Source organism: Ricinus communis, chromosome 5 (assembly GCF_019578655.1).
Source record: "Ricinus communis isolate WT05 ecotype wild-type chromosome 5, ASM1957865v1, whole genome shotgun sequence".
NCBI classification, from domain to species: Eukaryota; Viridiplantae; Streptophyta; class Magnoliopsida; order Malpighiales; family Euphorbiaceae; genus Ricinus; species Ricinus communis.
In genome coordinates this window covers 1303787-1323195 of record NC_063260.1, presented here as the reverse complement: position 1 = coordinate 1323195, position 19409 = coordinate 1303787, and the positions used below count along the sequence as shown (strand labels likewise).

The following is a 19409-nucleotide window of genomic DNA, read 5'->3' as shown; positions in this document are numbered from 1 at the left end:
TGCGTAGAACTTTCAGTTTTTGGTAATTTTTCCCAAGGAAAGTGACTTTCAGTGTCACAAAAAAATTCAACAGTTTTGGAGGGCTGAAGCTTTGTCTTCCGAGGAAAGAGGTGAGGATGGTTGGTTGGTTTTTGTTGGAGGATCTTAGTTTATATCAAAGAAGGTGAACAATGTTCGATTCCACTTTTATGGTTTAGGGTACTCTTCAACCACTTTCTGGCTCTGGAAAATGGGAGGACTGTTTCAGAACTCTACTTTGGTTCAACTTCAAGGTGATCCCATATTAATATGTGTACTTTCGTATGATAATAACCAAAAAGCTGAAGTAAAACTTTACAAGCTTGATGAGGAGGAAGATCGCTAAGAAGGAGGCTACTGCTTTGCATAGTTACTCATTGTTTACTAGAGAGGATGACATGGATTCTGCTCTTTTTGGCATTCATCTTTGGTTCGATTTCAAGTAGCATATATGACATAGACATACGCTTGATGGTATCATCGATTACTTTTTTGGCTTAAGGATATTACTTTTTATTTTCAGAAGGTATTTTAGAACCCTACCAAGGTATTGTAATTATGTGTATCACATGATCGCAAATGTGCTATATATTAAGGTTCTTGTAATGTTAAGACTTGCCTTTAGTCAATGAGTTTGTGTCAGGTTTTTGACTCAGTCAAGGACCACATGCATGAGAGTTTAGAATACTTTTATCATAAATTGAACCTGATTTAGCAGATTCTGGTGTTTGAAGTTGAGCTCTATTCCCTCCATGACATGTAAGTTCGCATTCAGCACTAGCAACGCGGCCATTCACAGACCTAGTCTTGTTGTTCGAGTAATTCTTTTCCTTTAATTAGTTAATTAGTTTAGTTATAGATTTATTGATTTTGATTTGTTATACAATATTTTAATTTTTCTTAAAAAGAAAGCTTTAGATGATATTTAAGTCTGCCGTCAATAATGTCATCTTTTGATTTCCTATTTTAGAGAAGCTAGATTTGACATTTGAGTTCTTTTCTTAGAGTTACATATTGAAATTGTTGATAATTTGTGTTTACTATATTCTTTCATGTGTTTGTCCTATAGAAAATTTGATAATATTATAATGCTACACTTAGAATATGAGAAAATAAATAAGGCATGTGTCGTTGACATGTCTTATTTAATAAGGTGAATTTCTATTTTTTAAATTTTTTTTACCATCTGGACTGTTCCGTCAACTTTTCGTTAATGTGATTAACGAAAGTTAAAGAACAGAAAGTTTAGTATTACCACATTAGAAGTTTAGAAAGTTTAGTATTACAAATTAAAATTTAAAGACTTTAGTGATATTAGGGTCAAAATTCAAAAACAGCAAGAGTAATTTAACCGAAAAGATTTTGCAGAAGACTTATTAAAGATGATTGATGAACCTTTAGTTTTGCATGTAGATAAAGTTCGATTCTCTTGTGTGTGAAAGTCGAGAAGACTTATTAAGGATGATCAATGAACCGTTAATTTTGCATGTAGATAAAGTTCGATTCTCTTGTTTATGAAAGTTATGGCAATCTGCCTTGCCAAAATTCTGTAATGCTCGACATAATCAGATTCCTAATTTGTTGATGCCAATAACAACATGCAGTGATGGTGATGATGATGAAGATGCTCTTAACATAGCAACAAATGGATTATTCAACATTAATTACAGAGAAGAAAACCTATTACCTTAATTTGCATATATAATGTTGAAGTAAATATGATTAGAAGATCATCTAGGAAACATTCATGATCCAGCTTCATATCACACAAGTATGATTATCTTACAATCAAACCCTAACTTAAATTGATGATTATATTGTTGTGGCAGCATATAGTGAAGAAATTAATTATTTTCTTACTAGATTGGCCTATTATAATTATAAAAATAGTATATGAAAAGATCCTCGAGATGAAAGATATTGTTATATATTACCGTTTGCCAGATCTATTTTAGAAAATATTAATTTATATATTTTTTTCTAAAAGTTATTTTTAAAATTCAAAAGAATTATTTGAAAAATATTCTTACAAACTATAATGCTAAACCATTTGAAAAATATTTTTTGCTATTTTTAATCCCAAATTTTCTTACTTTTCTTTTTTGTCATGAAAGAGTTAAAAGGGTTTCTACGAAAATACATAAGAAATATAAAATAAATGCAAAACTACGGTGCCATTTTTCTTTTTTTCTTTTTTTTTTAAAAAAAAGTTACATAAAAAAATATAAAAATATGCTAATTTATGTTTGATTTATATTTTTAATTGGTGGATTGTTTTGCTAAAATTTTTGTTTGGATCTACTAAGTTTATGTTTGGTGTCTGTTGAATTTATCTTTAGTCTATGTTGGTTTCTGTTTCTTTCAGTAAAGTTTTTGTTTGGCTTTTACTAAGTTTATTGTCTGATTTCTATTGAGTTTATATTTTGTTTCACTTGAATTTTTGTTTGGTTTGTATGAGTTTATATTTGTTTCTATTAAGTTTATCTTTAGTTTATATGGAGTTCAATTTTTAATTATAATTAAATATGTCTTTCTGTTTTCGGTTCATTACATTGGAGAATGAAATAAAAGTTCAAATAATATCAACTATGAAGTAAGTTAATACATTACTTCCAAAAGATATAATCGAAAAATATGTAGAAATCTACCCAAAAAAAGTAATATAATAAAGTTTCTTTTAAAACAAGAACACAATGATATAAGCTCTTCATTTTTGTTATTATTTTATATTTAAATTCAAATTTATTAGAATAATATATGATACTGAATTAGTTTCTATTTAGTTTTGGTGTGATTTTAGTTAGTTTATATTTGCTTTATTATATGTTAGGTTTATTTTATATTTTTCTTAATATAATTATATAAGAAAAAAAATATAAAAGTGTTAATATAAATAGATAATATAAAAATTAAAAAACTGAAAAATATTGAGGAAAAATGCAAAAAAATAAAAAAAAAAAGATAGAAATAAAAAAATTTGATGTTTTTATAAGAATTAAATAAAGGTGTAAAGTTGATAAGAAGATGAGCCCATTAGTCTTTTGGGCTAGTCATCTGTTATGAGCCCATCTAACAGCTTGGGCAGATCCATCTTTATCAGTTGCAAATAACTGTAAAGAAAAACTGAATCAAACTCACAAAGTTCTTTTGGTTCACTCCATTTTGAGGTCTTGAAAGTTTGAAAGAAAATCAGAAGAGTGAAATGTCACTCCCTTCTCTCCTGCTTCTAAACCCACAAATCCCAAAAGTTCCATCTCCTCTCTATCACTTCTCTAAGCCATCTCCAGTGCTCTTATCTATCCAAATCTTGAAATTCCCAAGAAAATTCTACTCTGTTTCACCTTCTCTTCAATCATCTTTTCCCATTCAAAACGATGACTACGACTCTGCTGTCGAAGAGCATGTTATTGGCGACTGTCTAGTCTTTGAAGAAGGTGCTTTTGAAGGCCCATATCTTGAAAATGCTTCTTCATCAGTTCTTGATCAAGAGTCTGATCCAAAACAGAAGACCAAAAACAAGAACAAGAAGAAGAAAAAGAATGTAATAGAAATAGAGGCAGAGAATTTGGTTCCTGATAAATGGAGAGAAGTACAAGCAGAAATTAACATTACCAAGAAAGAAAGGCGCAAGATTGCTCAAGAATTGGAATTTAATAGTAGAGTTGAAAAGAAAAAGAAAGGGTTGCGTCCTATTAGAGCTTTGAATTTGGAGGAGTATAAGGCTTATAGAGAAGCTAAGTTGGCTCAATTGAAGCCACTTGTTCTTGATAATCCTTCAAGCTTTCAGGTAGAGAAAGAAGATGAGAATGAGGAGGAGGAGGAGAAGGAGAAGGAGAAGGTGGAAATGAGTGAGAGTTGTAGTGAGAGAGTGGCACCCAAGAATCCAAGATGGGCAGTTTATGGAAAAGGTTTTGATGATGTTAATGAGTTCTTTAATAGTGGCCATTATGAGCCTGGTGTTAAGAACTCTGAAGGTAAATGACAATTTTTTGTGTCTATTTAACTGGGTGCTGTTTATTTCATGCTAAATAATTTCATATGCTTATGTATGTACTTGCTGACATTGATAGTATATACTATGTTTCCTGTTTCTGACCTTCAAGACCTTGCCAGTAATGTCTTCCTCTTCTTCTGTTCTTTGGTATTGCTTGGTAGGCCGTCGCAAGTTGTTCACACAGGAGGAAAAACTTTTGCTTAATAGGAAGATACCTGATGTAGCAGCTGCTACCTCTGTGAGTTTTCCGTCTACTAGATTCACTGCTAGGTGTTGTTTTAATCTATTGTGGGAAATGGATAGTAGTTAATTATAGTTTGCACCATTTGCTTCTGACACTCTGGACTGCATGGTGTGTATGTGTGGTTTAAAGAGTAAAAAGTTTATTGTTGGTTTGCATGGCAGTAGCTCTTTTGAGTTCACGAACTGGTTAACATGCTGATAAATGTGGTTAAAGCTTCAATTATTTATGACTTCAGTGATATCCTTTACAGGGCAAATGGCTGCCTCTGCACTCGCTTGCTGCATCGGGCGAATTCTACCTTGTGGATGCTTTGTTGAAACATAATGTTGATATTAATGCTTTGAATGTGGTATGTAGAATTTCACTTGCTGAATAATAGAACTCTACTATATATGGGCCCAATATCTGTGCTGGGTCTCGTGTATGTCACTGTAGGAAATGAAAGAAAAAAGAAAAAAGAAGAAGAAGAAGCTTGGCTTAGTCTTTCATTTTTGCTCTTTTTAAGCTTTTTGGATAATTGTATTCTCTTCAGGATGGCTTGACTGCACTTCATAAAGCAATATTATGCAAAAAGCAAGCAATAACTGGCTATCTTTTGAGAGAATCAGCAAATCCATTTGTTCTAGATTCAGTGAGTACAGACTTTTAACTATTTCTGAATTTTACATCTGTTTATTATTAGTTAAAAAGTGGTATTTGTTTTATGTTCTTATTTGGTCACTTTGAATTTCCTTATGTGATTTGTAATTTAGCCGCATACTAGGTCCCAACTTCATATTTTGTAATCCATATGTTCTCTCTCCGCCTCTCTGATTTCTTTTGGTTATCAGTTTGTTATTGAAACTTCTTTTGTCAAATCTGCTGCCAAAAGAAAATCTTTATTAGCTATTGTCATTATGGGAGTCTAATTACCAATTTCCTTTAGCTTTCAAAGTTCGCTACTATTAAACCACAGAATAATTATCAATTACATATTTACTTCAAGGCGGATAATTGTATGGGTTTAGGTGGTATCTCTTGTATATGCTTTTACTTATTTTTGGCAAGCTGCTACTTACAAAATGTAACTTTTATGGCTCTGATTTTTGCATTATTATCACTCGCTTGTATTTAATAGGTCAATTTATTTGTAGTGTTGATTCTGTTTTTCTTTCTTTCCTTGCTGGCAACAGGATGGTGCTTCCTTATTGCATTATGCCGTCCAAACAGCATCTGCCCCTGCTATTAAACTTCTTCTGTTATACAATGTTGATATTAACCTTCAGGACAATGTATGCTTAATACTCTTTTTCCATTTTATTTGCACTTTCTCTTTAAATTTTGATGTTTCATGAGTCTATGGACTCAACACATCTACTTCACCCTTTCAGGATGGATGGACACCACTACATGTTGCTGTGCAAGCCCGAAGAAGTGACATAATAAAACTTTTATTAATTAAAGGAGCTGACCAGATGTTAAAAAACCAGGTGAATATCTAATGATTCCAGGGGATCCTTTCCTACCCCTTCATTGACTGTGTTCATTTACATTTTGTCTTCTAACTTGCTTTTATAACTTTTGCTGTGATCATTATGTGCTATTGGATTGTGTGTTTATGTTTTAGTCTTCACTTGTCCTAAAGTTGCCACTTGGTTAGTAGCAGATTTGCTGCATTGTCCTCTTTCCCTAACTGTAGCATTAAAGTTTTCAAAACCGTAGTTTCCCTATCTCCTCTCTTGAATTCTCCCTGGCTCCTCCCAAGCCCCAAGCCCCAACCAGAGAAGAACAAACATAGATGTGACTCTTCTATGATACAGTTTATATTGAGATTTTAAGCTGGTGTTTTATGCAAAACATGTAATGTTGTGGAATAGTTCATTGTAATCAAACAGCGGAAACCTATTAAGATGCAGAAATGTTTCTATAAATTAGCTTAAATATTTATGCGATAATTTGTTTTGAGGGAACTTATGTGAGAAATTCATGACTATCATACAAAGGTGGTTATAGTTTATTACAGCAGCAGATGTTTATAGTGATTCTGGCACAATACAGAGAAGAAGGGCATCTTTTGATTACTCTTGAATGTGATTTCCCGGTTTTTGGAAGTCTTCATCTCCGATGATGTGGCTGTATTGGTTTATTTATTTAATTTTTTCAGGATGGCTTAACCCCACTTGATCTTTGCCTCTATTCTGGAAGAGACACAAAAACTTTTGAACTTATCAAGCTATTGAAGCAATTCGCGAAGAAATAAAAGGTTATCTTATAGCGTCGCAACTGCTCTGACAATGCAACTACAGACTTTGCCCTCATCCAGATAAGCAAGCACATCAGTAGGAAAGGTGTAAAAATCTAATTTGATCCATCCAAACTCGATTGTTCACTGCAGAACGAACATGAATGTGGATAAAGAGAGCATATAACGGCAAGAAATGAAAAGAGTGCTTTTCAGAACTTCTTGTAACAGAGACAGGTTTAGGATGTCATCTTGTAATTATCATGTATCCATACTGAAGCATTGGTAAAAAATGTTATAGTGACTATTGAATTTAGCTCAAGTTCTTTTTTCCTTTCAAAAAATGGATGTCATGCTGTTATTATATGGTACTTCAGAAACTTGTTGAAGGAAAGTAGGCTGCCAATTCTGAACCCAGAATTCTTGCACAATTATGCAGGAACTTGATCATTGATCTGCTAGTCTAACTGCGGATGCTGTACTGCCGAAAGGCTTCTAGCAAAGCAAACATCAATAGCCTATGCATTCAAAAAAAAAAAAAAAACTTCCAAATCATTATGCATTCAAGCACTCAAAACTAGTCGAAGTTTCTTTAAAATATTCTTATCAAATTTTCTATAACAGCTGTAATTTAAAAGAATAAAACATGAAATTTAATAGTATGTGATAATTTCTACATAAACTAACAAAGGCAACTTTTATAATTACTTATTGAACTAAAAGAGTGTAGAGAAGTCATTGTTACATTACAATGGATAAAAAAGAATGACGTATAACGATATATAATATTTGAGAGCTTTTTTTTTATATTTTTATTTAGATAATTTTTAACAACATTAAGTATCTTATCTCTTCTCAGAGTCAGATAAAAAAATAATACGAATAATAAGTATTTAATACTCTACATTAAATAAATGATACATATTAAATTATTTAAAATTAATAAATAAATATATTCATCTATCGATTTGATGCATTGGTATAAAACTACCGGTAAATCTAAACCTAAAAAATTTTAAACACTTGAGCTATGTTGGGTATGGAGAAGGAAAGTAGGAGGGGTATGTATAAAGGCCACAAAATTGACTAGGTACAAATTAAAGGGAAAACACAATGTAACTAGTGTATATTAGGGGTCTAATACAAAAATTGACTAGGTACAAAATAAGGGGAAAACACAATGTAACTAGTCTATATTAGGGGTTTAATACAAAAATTTCCTCCATTCCTTTCTTTCAGACAAATACAAGCTTAGAATTGAAGTTCAGTCAAGTTAAGTTGGCTTCACTTGAAAGAAACAGATGTTCTAGCTTTCTTGATTATGCATTTAGGCACCCTCCAAATCAAGGCTTAGTCAATATATAGCTCTAATTGAAAATTCAAAAGTTCAATAGATTATGTATTTTATATCTATTAATATTAATAAGTATGAATAGAAATGTTCGAATTTAAAATTAAAATTTCTGTAATTCGTAAAAAAGAAATTATCGAATCACTCGGTAAATAATTATTTTCTTTCATTATTTTTTATAATAATAAAATTGTGAATATAATCATAATTTATTTATTAAAACTGATCTCATGATTATAAGGTCCATAACTCGAATCTCAATTACATATTATATTCATAAAAAAAAAATTTAGTATGAAATCAATGTAATTTGCATTTATGAATTTATGGCCTTTTAAATCTTAAATTTTATATTTTAATAATTAAAGTATGTTCTATGATACTCACTAAATAAATAACAAAATCAGAAATAATTTGTCGTATGTGTAGAAATAAAAGTAAAGAGTGACTCGTTCAATATATTAACCCACTTTTCACCTACGTGTAGAAAAATTTACAAATATTTTATTACACAATTAAATATAAAAAAAGACAGCTCTTTTTCGTGTCCAGAATTGTTGGTCAGCGGTAAACCCATGACATAAGCATTTCATTGGTTGAGTCAAACTGCCATTGCTGTGCCTTGAGTTGCTGGTCTTAACTTGTGTAATTATTTTTAATTCGTTGACGTAAATCTGAATCTAGGGTTTCAGTGAATTTCTCTTTTTGACTATGAAGAAAGTGTAAACGTCAATTACTGATTCGAATTTGAATAAGATTGCATTTCTTTTATTTATTGAACTATGAGATTTCAAGAAACAAACACAAAATGATAAGCCTTTTAGTATTAGTGACATCCGACAAAGTGAAAGCCAAAATGATAAGAAAAAGATCCGACAAAGGATTGAATACTCCTTTTCAACTTTTACCTCCAAGCCAAATGAGTATGCTTTCAATTATTTTAGTAAACTGATCTATAATTTCTATTTAACGGTTAAATAGATTTATATTTTAATTAAAATTAATGAAATTGATAGTAATAAAAAGTCGATAATAGTAGTGAAATAGAAACTATAATTCTTAATTTTATTTTTTTTCAATAAGATAAAAAAATAAATTTTAATATATAAAAATAAAAAATTTTACTTTCAATATTAAGAATTAATATTTGTTCGAATTTTTTTATTTAATTAATTTAAATAAAAAATATGACATATAAACTTATAATTTTTTTTAAATATGGATCTATTTGGCATTTAAATATAGATTTTTGATCTATTTGTTAAAATAAAATAATTAAAATTAGGCTTATTTAATCCTAAACTATAAATATAGGAAGATATTTAACTCTTTATTGGATAACATCCTACATTGTAATCACATGATTCTTTTTTTTTTATTCTTTCTCTTATATTATTCTATAATTCTACTCTGTATATTATTAAATATAAATCAAACTAAATTATAGACTTAGTCGGATTTAAATTTTTATTATATTATTCTTCGTATAAAATATCTGAATTGAATTGAGTCGAATTTAAATATATCAAATAAATTATTAAATCGAATTGAAATTAAAAATAATAAAACTTAATTAAATTTGAGTAAAATTTTAAAATTTTAATTTAAATTTATGTCCAACTTGATTCCAACGATAGCATTTTAACTCATTTTTTTATTGTAGCTCAATTTAACTTTGTTAATACAATTAATTTTTCTTTTCTTTTTTGGAGTCAAGTTTAGCTATGATAATCATACTATTTATTAATAAAACGAACTTGGAGTAAATGAGTAATTTATTCAAATTTTAACTTTCTAGCTAATTTATACAATAACTTATTAAATGTGGTGAATTCATTCTAATTAATTATTTATTCTAAAAGATTTAGTTTAATCCTTATATTATATTAAATATCAAATTTTACGGAAATATCTTTTAATTAACTCTCGGTTTGAGAAAGAAAAATAATAGCATTGAAACAAAATTAAGTAGTTTTAGATAGTTTAATCTTAATGTCTAATGAAATAATAATTTACCAATTATGATAACTTATAACTAAAATTATAAAAATTAATTAGCATTGTACGAATTATACAAATAACAAATCTAAGAAATTATAACAAAACTTTTTTTAAATAGGTTTAGCATATTAAGTTAAATAATTTTAAAAATCTTAAGTTATACGTGTATATGTATATAATCAAATGGACATTGGTATTACTTTAGTGTAAATTAAATATAAAATAAAACACTTTATTCTAACTTTATGAAAATATTATCCTGGATGATTTTGGTAATATTATTATATTAAAATTTTAATTAAAAATATTATTTAATTATTTTTATTAGTTTAAATTTAATTATTTTATTTTAATTTAATAAATATTTTTATATAATTTAAAATTTAGTGTGAAGGTTAAGGATGGTATTGAATTTTTTTATATAAATTTGGCTAAGGTGAATTAATCATCATTTTTGGCAAAAAAGATCAAAATCTGAATTAATTATTTATTGGCTCCAAATTCAAGGTGTACATTGACACTTTAGCCCCAATAACACCATAAACTATCCAGCAGGATTAATTAATTTCTCCAATAATAAGACAAACCACATGGACAAAGGATATTGCATTAATCAAGCAAAGAAACAAAAAAGGATAATCTTATTAATTAATCTATTAATCCAAGTTAAGCACATATATGATCTCTCTAGGAGAATAGAAAAACTTGATAATTATGTATAATTAATTAATTACTTAATTAATTATAAAGTCCAATTTTTTTTAAAAAAAAGACAGAAATTACCAAATCTTCTAGAAAATGTTACTATCTCTATTATCTTGTTTTGTTCCTTGAGCTTTATAGCTCTTAGCTTACCCATTAACATTACCTCTAATCTCTCTGTTTTTGTGTTATTTTCAATCTTCTAGAGACATATTGATGATGTTAGGAGCTCAATTTCAAGTCCATGTAGTGAATAATTTGAGGGTTTTAAGAGATGAAAAGAATGCATATAATGGTGGTTCGATGTCGAATTCAAGTGGGTTTTTGTCAATTCAATTGGGTTTTGAAAGAAGCTTAAGATTACAGTGTAACCGTGTTAAGAAATCAATCTTTATCTCTTGTAAATCTTCTAGTGGAAGCCCATTTGATGATGGTAGATCCACCAATATTCCTGATGATCATGATCATGACTTTCTTCAAGCTTCTCTTCTCATTTCAGGTCCCTTTCTTTTCTATACCTTATAAATTTTTGTATTTAGATGTGCGAGTATGCTTCTGTTTCTTGTTCTTTGTATAAAGTTTTGATTTTTTTTTTTTTTTGTATAAAGTTTAGATATTTGGGTTCATGGAATCTTACTTGCTCGAGGATTAAATTGATCGATCATTTTGTAATGGCATAATGTATCTTGGAAATATCTTGTAGCTTGATTCTTTTATATTGTGTTGGATATGAAAAACTTGAGTGGATGATATGTTTTTACCAGTTTCTACGTATATACATCTACATATCTATGTTTCTACCTAACGGTATTCATTTCTGAACCATTTACTGGTTCAACTAGTACAGAAACTGCGTTGCACTATCGAATGCGGAGGCAAGGATTTCAAGAAGAAACAACATGGCGATTACCTGGTAGATGGAGCCCTTTTTCTGCCATGATAAGGGAATCAAGACGTGATACTAGTTTTGTAGGATATGAATTTCTTCGTCGGTTCCAGAGTCCTACTATTTTTCTTAAAGTTTCATGTGATGGCGACTTCCTGTTACCAATTATTGTCGGTATGTTAATAAGTAATCTAGCATCAGTGCTATTTTGTTGGTAGAATGCTTGCTATTATTAACTTTATCTGGTTCTCAATGAAGGGGAGTTTGCTATTGAGAAACTTATAGATGCCTTGCGCGGAGGAGATGGAAATGATGATGGGGTAATTCTGACTCCTGGTCAGTGAATTTGGCTTTTTCTTTTTTTCTAATTTGTCAAAATCTCAAGACATATATGGTTTTGCTGCAGGATTGTCCAGACCAGTTTCAGCTCGTGAGGAATTTGGTGGATAGACTTGGATATGAGGTATGGATTCTATTCCTTAAGTAGATACAATATGTTCATAGCTTGTATTGTTGATCTTTTTCTTCAGTTCTGCAAGTTAGCACCTAGTTAACAGTGAGTGATTTCTATCTCATAGGACATGAATAAACTTTGTAAACCTTTTCCTGTGGTAGATCCAAATTCAGGATGTTAACGTGGTACATTAGGAAATGCACATGCATCAGTATTACTAAGTTATTTATTACTTCCCTTCGTTTCAGGTAAAAATGGTGAGAATTACAGAGAGAGTAGCTAATACTTACTTTGCAAGAGTTTTTTTGAGCAAGGTGATTCTAAAGTAGTGAATTCTTTTACCTAATTATTCAAAAACCACAACTTTGTGAAATTCATATTCATATTAACTGGAAAAATCTACAGCCAGGGGAAAATGAAGTTGTGAGCATAGATGCACGACCCTCTGATGCCATAAATATGGCACATAGATGCAAGGTATTGTATTCTGCACAGCTAGGCTACATAATTCTATTAATTCTTAGAAACTTTTGTGTTTAACTTCAATGGGGATAATTAAGCCCCATTGTTGCTGCACTATGTTGGACAGTGTTTCCCCTCATTCGATTTTACTTACCCCAAATCAACAATATTATATCTCTTGGTCCGTAAAGAAGTTGCTGGTTCCAGTATTTTACTCCCATGCACTTAGCTTGAGACACCTAAATTGCTAAGCCAATGAATGTGTTTCATACTTACAAAATTAAATGATAATTTCTTTCCTTTTTTTGTTACTTGTATGCACATTAGCTTTATATTCATACCGAAGATTTCCAAATCTTGTCTTTAATTGCTTTTTAAAGCTAAATCAGCAAAGATTTGTCATCCTGGATTGGCTAAATTATCTTAGGTATTTGAACTTGAATAATATGTAGAATAAGTGCATTGGTCAGATGGTTATACTTTCCTTCTTCAAAATCTAGTGGAAATTTGGAAACTTAGCATCCCCATCCTTTCCCCCTTAATCCTCTTTCTCCTCATTCTTACCTCTCATACATCTGAGTTTTTAGATCTTAACATATGCTGGTATCGATGTGAATATCTCACCAAAAAGATGTTGATTTTAGTTTAAATCTTTTCTTAATTAGGCTCCAATTCATGTAAGTAAACAAATTGTCTTCACTGACGCCATCAGAATTAGTTATGGGATGGGAAGAGTGCATGATAGGAAGCCTACTTATGATGTAACCCTTGACAGGTATTGAGTCATGCTCTCTTTTTGAGATCCAAATATTAATTTTAACTGTTTTCTTGTGATTCTAAGCTTGAGTTTATGTTCTGTCCAGTGCTGCTGATGGTCCAGATTCACTAGCTGAGGAACTGGAGCTTGTCAGAAATATGAATTCAGCTGTTAAAGAGGAAAGATTCAATGATGCAGGTACTTCTAAAATGTAGAATCAATTTATGTTTCCAGCCCCTGTTGTATTCATCTGAAGATTAAAATACTTGCACTTCGCTTTTGATCATGTAGTGAGTGCTTGTGCATAATAGAATCATTTTAAATTGATTGCTGATTCCTGTAGCCATGTGGAGAGACAAATTGATGCAGCTTCGCCAGTCAATGCATGACCATTAGCTGATCTTTAGGTAAGTAAACTTTTCAATAAGTTCTTCATAGTGTGAACTTTTACTTAGCCTTAATGTGTATATAACTTTGTTTTAGGATTTGATTTCTTGGAATCCTGACTTCCCGTGCATGGTTTCTGGCTGAGTTCGTTGCTGGTCTCTCTATCCTTCATTGAGATGCAGTTTCCCCAAAAATGTCTGGTGTAGCATTTTTTTCTATAGGCTTATGCAAGTGAGAGAACAGTCCGAGGCATTCACGTATATTCAAAGAAACTCGAAATGATGGTATGTACAGCTAAATACTTGCATCAAAATATGATGTGCCTGATGAGCAAATTAAGAGCTTGTGTTCCCTGGAATTGTTCAAAATCAAGAAGATGATCAATTCTCTAATGCACGGGGATATCATTAGTTCAATTAGATTGTAACTTTTTGTATATGCTGTTACAATTAATAAAAGGTTGCTTACTGAGAAAGATGTATCAAGTTGATTCTTGTGATACTAAAGCGAAGACTTCCTTGGTTCAGATGTCTTTCTACAATGATGATGAGATGTGTTTTATGTGCCTATTCTAGCTAGCTACTAAACTCTGGCAGCAGTTGCCAAACTTCTATGATGTATTTCCTCAGTAAGCTACTTTGACTAGACATATAAAAAAAAAAAAAAAAAAAAAAAGAAACACAACACTTGCTTCTTTGTGCTGATGTTTGCTGGAGCTAAAGTTTATGGTCACAAGGTTTGACGAAAGAGAGAACAGAAGCCTTGAATTTTTTTGGCAAGCTCTAGTATGGTTGGTTAATACTTAATATACAACTTATGATGTAAAGATATTTGGATGGATTTTAGCATGTTTGGAACTGTTCATGTATTTCAGCTCAACCCCTTTCCTTTTTGTTAAATAGTGATATATAGGACATTACATTCAGTTCTCTTTAGTCTACTTTCTTGTGCAGGTAAAATGGATGTTGTAAACATCTAAATTAACTTCAGTACCAGCAAAATTTAATATTATGTTTCACATAATATATTCTCTTCCTAGAGAAGATTTGTTCTTTTGAATTGTAAATTCGTATAAAATTGATTGTACACAATAATCACAAATATCTCTCTGGAAAATGTCTTGCAACATTTTCCTAGTTCAACATGAAAATTGACAGTGCATCAATATACTGCAGTAACGACTATTACCACATTGTTAAGAGCATCAGCTGGAACTTATTAGATACCCATTACAGATTCGAGTTCAGGGTCGATGTCAAGCTCCGCACCAGGAAGGAAGCTTCGGATGCAGTCGTCGATACAGATTCGGCATTCTTTCTCCATCACCCCATAGTGCATAAGCTTCTTCACCATGCACAGCATCATCACCTATTTCCAGGTGATCTTGTGGAAGCCTAAGATCAACAATGCGACTTATAAGGATACATATCAAGCTCGTTAGAACCACATTCCAAGCAGTAACAAAAGCTGCTCCTTCGATTTGGGAGACCATTTGTTTAAGGCCATCTTGGTGTCTTCCATTTGTCAAGCTATAGAACAACCCTGTGCCATAGGTGCTCTGTGGATACATCATCATCAGAAGGGAGGGCTTAGCAAAGAGGCCGGACAGAATCCCTCCAAGAAGGCCAGCCACAGCATGCGTGTGAAAGACTGCCAATGTATCATCCACACTTTGGAAGAATGCAGATCTCCTGTGCAATACCATCATGGTGTACCACGTCACTGAACCAGACATTCCTCCCATCAAGAATGCTGCCCATGGCTCTACTATTCCTGCCCATTTTATCATTTCATGTTAAATATCTGTTTCATATTTGTATGTTCTGTTTATCCTATCAACTTGAATTTGATGTAAGCTCGAATCATGGAAGCAGCCTTTTGTAAAAAGCGTGGAGAAAACTGCATGCAAATTTCTACTAAGGACACCCTTTAATAGTTTATCTTTAGGAATGAAGCATATATGAACGTATTGAACAATTCTAATGGTATAAGAATGATGCCTATACGTGTGAGAAAGGGCTGACCTGCGCCAGGAGTGATGCAGACTAGGCCAGTGATCATCCCTTGGACAGCACCAATGACAGAGCTTTTCTTGTAAACAATCATGTCAAAGGAAACCCAGACCAAGAGGCTGGTGGCAGTGCAGAGGTGAGTATTGACAACAGCCAGTGATGCCACCAGCCCAGCAGCAAATGGAGACCCACCATTGAACCCTGTCCACCCTAGCCATAGAAATCCTGCACCCCCTAACATGTGAATTATGTTATTGGGTGGGAAGTGCTGCCTATCATGTGAATGCCTGGGTCCTACCTAAGTACATCATCATCAGCAATCATTATTCACAAATTTAATCAAATCATTAATTCTTTTGAATGTTAGGGTCTCTAATGACATAAGTTAAGTAATATGGAATGCAAAAATGAGGTTTATTTAGTTATTTAATTTAATAAATATACTTTATCAATTACATTTATAGTTATTTAATTCGATGAATATATTCAATTAATTATTAAGTTTGAAGCGTAAACAAGCACAAAATTATTTTATTTTATATTAAATTATTTAATTAATAAACTAAATAAAAGTCTAGATTTTTTTTTATTATAGAAGCTCTGATACGTAACTATTTCCCTCACAAATCTAATATGTTAGAAGATATTTTGAAAATAATTATATTTCTATGCAATTTATAACTATTTCATTTAATGAATATTCTCTTAGAGATTGTTGTAATTAAATTTGTATGCATTGTGCGAAAGAGTTTACTAGTAGTTTACTAATAGGAACTAATTATAAACAAAGAAGTAGAAAAAAGGATCAGCAAAATACATGTCAAATTACCCAATAAGCAGCAGTGAAACCAGCCACACCAGAAGACAGATGAATCACATAGCCTCCTGCATAATCAATAATGTGCTTTTCAAGAAATCCTCCACCCCAAATACTGAAAGCCCCAACAGTGTAACTAAAGGTAAGCCATAAAGGAACAAAAAGCATCCAAGCATAGATGTTCATCCTCCCAAGTAAAGATCCAGCTAGCAAAATAACAGTAATGGCAGCAAAAGCAAACTGATAAAGCACATAATCAGCCATAGGGACATGACCCAACTTAGATCGAGACAGTACAAAATGTTGAGGAAGTGCAACATTAGGCTTCCCTACAAGTGGACTAATCTTGGTACCAAAAGACATGTGATGACCCCATAAGACCCAACAAACAAGGACAGCTGCAAATGCATAGAAAGCCATAAATGCAGAGTTGACGGCCCATTTCTTCTTCACCATGCTTCCATAAAGAATCACAAGGCCAGGAACACTTTGTAAGCAGACCATTGTCGTTGCTGTGAGTTGCCATGCATTGTCTGCTTTGCTGTTCCATTCTGGAGAAGATTCATCTGGTCTTAACCCCGACGGAAGAGAAAAGTTTTCTTGAAATGTATAATTCATAGCTTGGACAAGAAAGATATCAAGAACTTGTTTCTTGGAAACATAGAGATATAATGGCTTAGTCTTTATTTTTTTATTTTTATTATTATCATTATTATTATACCAATGTAGAGATGAAATGCTTTGGAGGTTTGCATGGAGAGGTACAAGCATTGAAGTAATCTCCACATTGTGATTATCATTACATAGAATTAGAAGGTACTTAATTAAACATTAGTAGCTGTCCAAAAAAGGTTGGCTTAATTAGCTATTACAGCTACTTGGTTTTTAACAGATTCATTGGAGAATCCTAACAGGGAATTGCAAGTGAAATGCATGTTATTGTGCTCTCTGTTGTTAATAATTATTTTAAAACCAAAAATAAAAATAAAAATAAAAGGTTCTTTTATGATCTATAGAGAATTTGCCCTTTCACCTTGACTTAATATAATAAAACATGTTATCCCATAATTATAAATTAGTGAAAAGTATAAAATTTGACTCGTGGTTTAATCTTTTCATATAAAGGTTGTGTGATTTTCTTTTTTCTTATACTTTATGCCAAGAGTTAAACCTAGCTGTTAATATTTTTACATCTAAAAAGGTTATTAACATTAATTCAATAGTCGTACCTCATTCATTCTATATTAATTATTTCTAATTTTACTATCATTTGCTCCTTATCAATTTATATTCAGGACCAATCATGTCAATTTTTATTGAAATTTAAAAAGAAAAATCAAATGAAGAAAAAATAGTTTCATAATTCAATTTTCTCTTTTAATTCTAATCAACTCGGACAATTTTTAAATGATCTAACAAAATTAATTGTTTTCACCATTAAAATCAATTTTATAATGATCGAATTTTATTTGTCTAAACTTATTAATAGTGTTAATACATTTTGACATAATTTACTAATAGTGTGATTCTCATATAACTAAAATGTCACTGTAAACTGTTGTGTCAAAAAAGTAAATAACATGATTGAATTTTATAATTTTCCATATAAATTATATAACATCTCTAGAAAAATATAGGAATACTCTTTTTATTTTATTTTTAATTCTTACATTGCATATTTTTATTTGAATGATCTTATATAGCAACTCTATAAAATATATATCAACCAAATTAAATGCTGAGGATAATGTGGGTAAATGATACATAATCACCTCTTTGTATTTTGGTGTATTTCATATTGTGTGTCTTCATTTTAAATTCGTTATACTAAATGTTCTTCTGTCCTATTTTATCATTAATCAATCGGTTAATGGACCAATTTAAAACTTAAACATTCTATTTAATTCCTAAACATTTGATACTATATCCAACTCACCCAAAACATAATTTTTTGACAAAAAATGTATTATTGTTTTCTTAATTTAGCTATATAAAATAAATCATTTTACTTCAACATTTAAAAATGATTTTTCACATTGATTTACATAGGTGATAGAATGAAAAATTTTAAAATAATAGGTTGAAATATCTAAATTAGTTTACTACAAAATTATGACTAATTTTACTTTATAGTAATGCTATGTTTGGTTGAAATTCATAAAAAAAATTCATCTCATTTGAAAAAAGGACATCAAAGAAAAAATAAAATAGAAATAATAAAGTTGAAAGAGACGTTTTTATTTTATGGAATGTATTGACTTACTAATACGGAATTCATTTAGAAATTCTACTTATTTTATTAGAATTTAGTTTAGCTATTACTAATTCCACACAAATTTGATTATGTAGAATACTATTCATTCCATTTAAAACATATAAATTTTAGAATTGTAAATAAATTCTATTAGTTTTTTGAATTTCAACCAAACACTAATATATAAGTATTTTTATGTAAAACCAAATATATATTATTCATGATCTTGATAGCTGAGCCAAAAAAGAAATCTATTATAATCGAAAAGGAATACTTCATTTGGATCGACTTTAATATGGTTTTAAAATTTTTTAGAAGTGTATCAAATAAAAAAATTTGTCCTAAATTAATAAGAATTTAATCTTGGATGAAGTTATAATTTTGCAACAAAGTTTAGCTACCTAATCTAATTTTTAATTTTTAAATCCACCTATTACCTACTTGAATGATGGCATAAAAGAACGAAAAGAGTATTTAGTATGAAGAATTATAATACATAATAATATTAAAAAGAATGAAGGTACTATAATATAATAGGATAAAGTTGTATCTTACAAAATAATGCAAATTAAGTATAAATTATATTTTTATTACAAGAAAAAGGTAAATTATATTTTAATATATGCTACAATACAATAATAACACTTTAGATTTTTGTAATTAACTGTCTTTTGAGTTACCAAAAAGTTTCTTTTCAGTGCACTTTAAAACTTCCTTAAGAAAAAAAAGAAAGGAAGTTACACAAAATCAATGAAAGTGTCTGAAATGTTTATAAATCAATGTTCCTGATATGTCTGGCACGAAAATGTTAACCTTCATGCTCCAAGGAGGTCCCTTTCTTCATTGTTC

General features: G+C 30.5%; 3 protein-coding genes across 6 annotated transcripts; 2 read left to right on the top strand and 1 right to left on the bottom strand.

Annotated features, from left to right (window-relative positions):
* The first annotated feature begins 3109 nt into the window (after positions 1-3109).
* Positions 3110-6793, top strand: LOC8267709 (ankyrin repeat domain-containing protein, chloroplastic). The gene is made up of 7 exons (XM_002530598.4): positions 3110-3992; positions 4174-4250; positions 4507-4605; positions 4789-4887; positions 5429-5527; positions 5627-5725; positions 6400-6793. Exons 1-7 carry the CDS (start codon positions 3221-3223, stop codon positions 6493-6495), a joined length of 1341 nt encoding a protein of 446 aa, XP_002530644.1. The 5' UTR covers positions 3110-3220; the 3' UTR covers positions 6496-6793.
* A 3844-nt stretch (positions 6794-10637) lies between these two features.
* LOC8267710 (bifunctional nuclease 1) lies at positions 10638-14046 on the top strand. 4 transcript variants are annotated; one of them, XR_007216109.1, is made up of 10 exons: positions 10640-11030; positions 11379-11591; positions 11676-11737; positions 11824-11880; positions 12120-12185; positions 12277-12348; positions 12999-13108; positions 13197-13288; positions 13382-13497; positions 13574-14046. XR_007216109.1 is itself a non-coding variant. In XM_002530599.4 (10 exons), exons 1-9 carry the CDS (start codon positions 10748-10750, stop codon positions 13484-13486), a joined length of 1008 nt encoding a protein of 335 aa, XP_002530645.2. In that variant the 5' UTR covers positions 10640-10747; the 3' UTR covers positions 13487-13497; positions 13574-14046. The 4 variants fall into 4 exon arrangements, 3 of the variants coding, with proteins under 3 accessions (XP_048230882.1, XP_048230881.1, XP_002530645.2); XM_002530599.4 differs by having other exon boundaries at positions 13434-13497; XM_048374924.1 differs by lacking the exon at positions 12120-12185 and having other exon boundaries at positions 10639-11030; positions 13434-13497.
* Positions 14047-14635: 589 nt separating this feature from the next.
* On the bottom strand, positions 14636-17337 carry LOC8267711 (ammonium transporter 2 member 3). Its single transcript, XM_025159385.2, has 3 exons — positions 16319-17337; positions 15502-15787; positions 14636-15250 (listed from the first exon to the last, which is right to left on the bottom strand). Exons 1-3 carry the CDS (start codon positions 17075-17077, stop codon positions 14733-14735), a joined length of 1563 nt encoding a protein of 520 aa, XP_025015153.2. The 5' UTR covers positions 17078-17337; the 3' UTR covers positions 14636-14732.
* Between the last annotated feature and the right edge of the window lie 2072 nt (positions 17338-19409).

What these genes read in the sequence shown, in the direction of transcription:
- LOC8267709 (XM_002530598.4), top strand. Translation starts at nt 3,221, where the DNA reads ATGTCACTCCCTTCTCTCCTGCTTCTAAACCCACAAATCCCAAAAGTT. An exon ending in ATGTAGCAGCTGCTACCTCT is followed by an intron (nt 4,251 to 4,506) that starts GTGAGTTTTCCG and finishes TATCCTTTACAG; the next exon opens with GGCAAATGGCTGCCTCTGCA. An exon ending in ATATTAATGCTTTGAATGTG is followed by an intron (nt 4,606 to 4,788) that starts GTATGTAGAATT and finishes TATTCTCTTCAG; the next exon opens with GATGGCTTGACTGCACTTCA.
- LOC8267710 (XM_002530599.4), top strand. Translation starts at nt 10,748, where the DNA reads ATGATGTTAGGAGCTCAATTTCAAGTCCATGTAGTGAATAATTTGAGG. An exon ending in AGCTTCTCTTCTCATTTCAG is followed by an intron (nt 11,031 to 11,378) that starts GTCCCTTTCTTT and finishes CAACTAGTACAG; the next exon opens with AAACTGCGTTGCACTATCGA. An exon ending in CCTGTTACCAATTATTGTCG is followed by an intron (nt 11,592 to 11,675) that starts GTATGTTAATAA and finishes TTCTCAATGAAG; the next exon opens with GGGAGTTTGCTATTGAGAAA.
- LOC8267711 (XM_025159385.2), bottom strand. Translation starts at nt 17,077, where the DNA reads ATGCTTGTACCTCTCCATGCAAACCTCCAAAGCATTTCATCTCTACAT. An exon ending in GTTTCACTGCTGCTTATTGG is followed by an intron (nt 15,788 to 16,318) that starts GTAATTTGACAT and finishes TGATGTACTTAG; the next exon opens with GTAGGACCCAGGCATTCACA. An exon ending in CTGCATCACTCCTGGCGCAG is followed by an intron (nt 15,251 to 15,501) that starts GTCAGCCCTTTC and finishes TAAAATGGGCAG; the next exon opens with GAATAGTAGAGCCATGGGCA.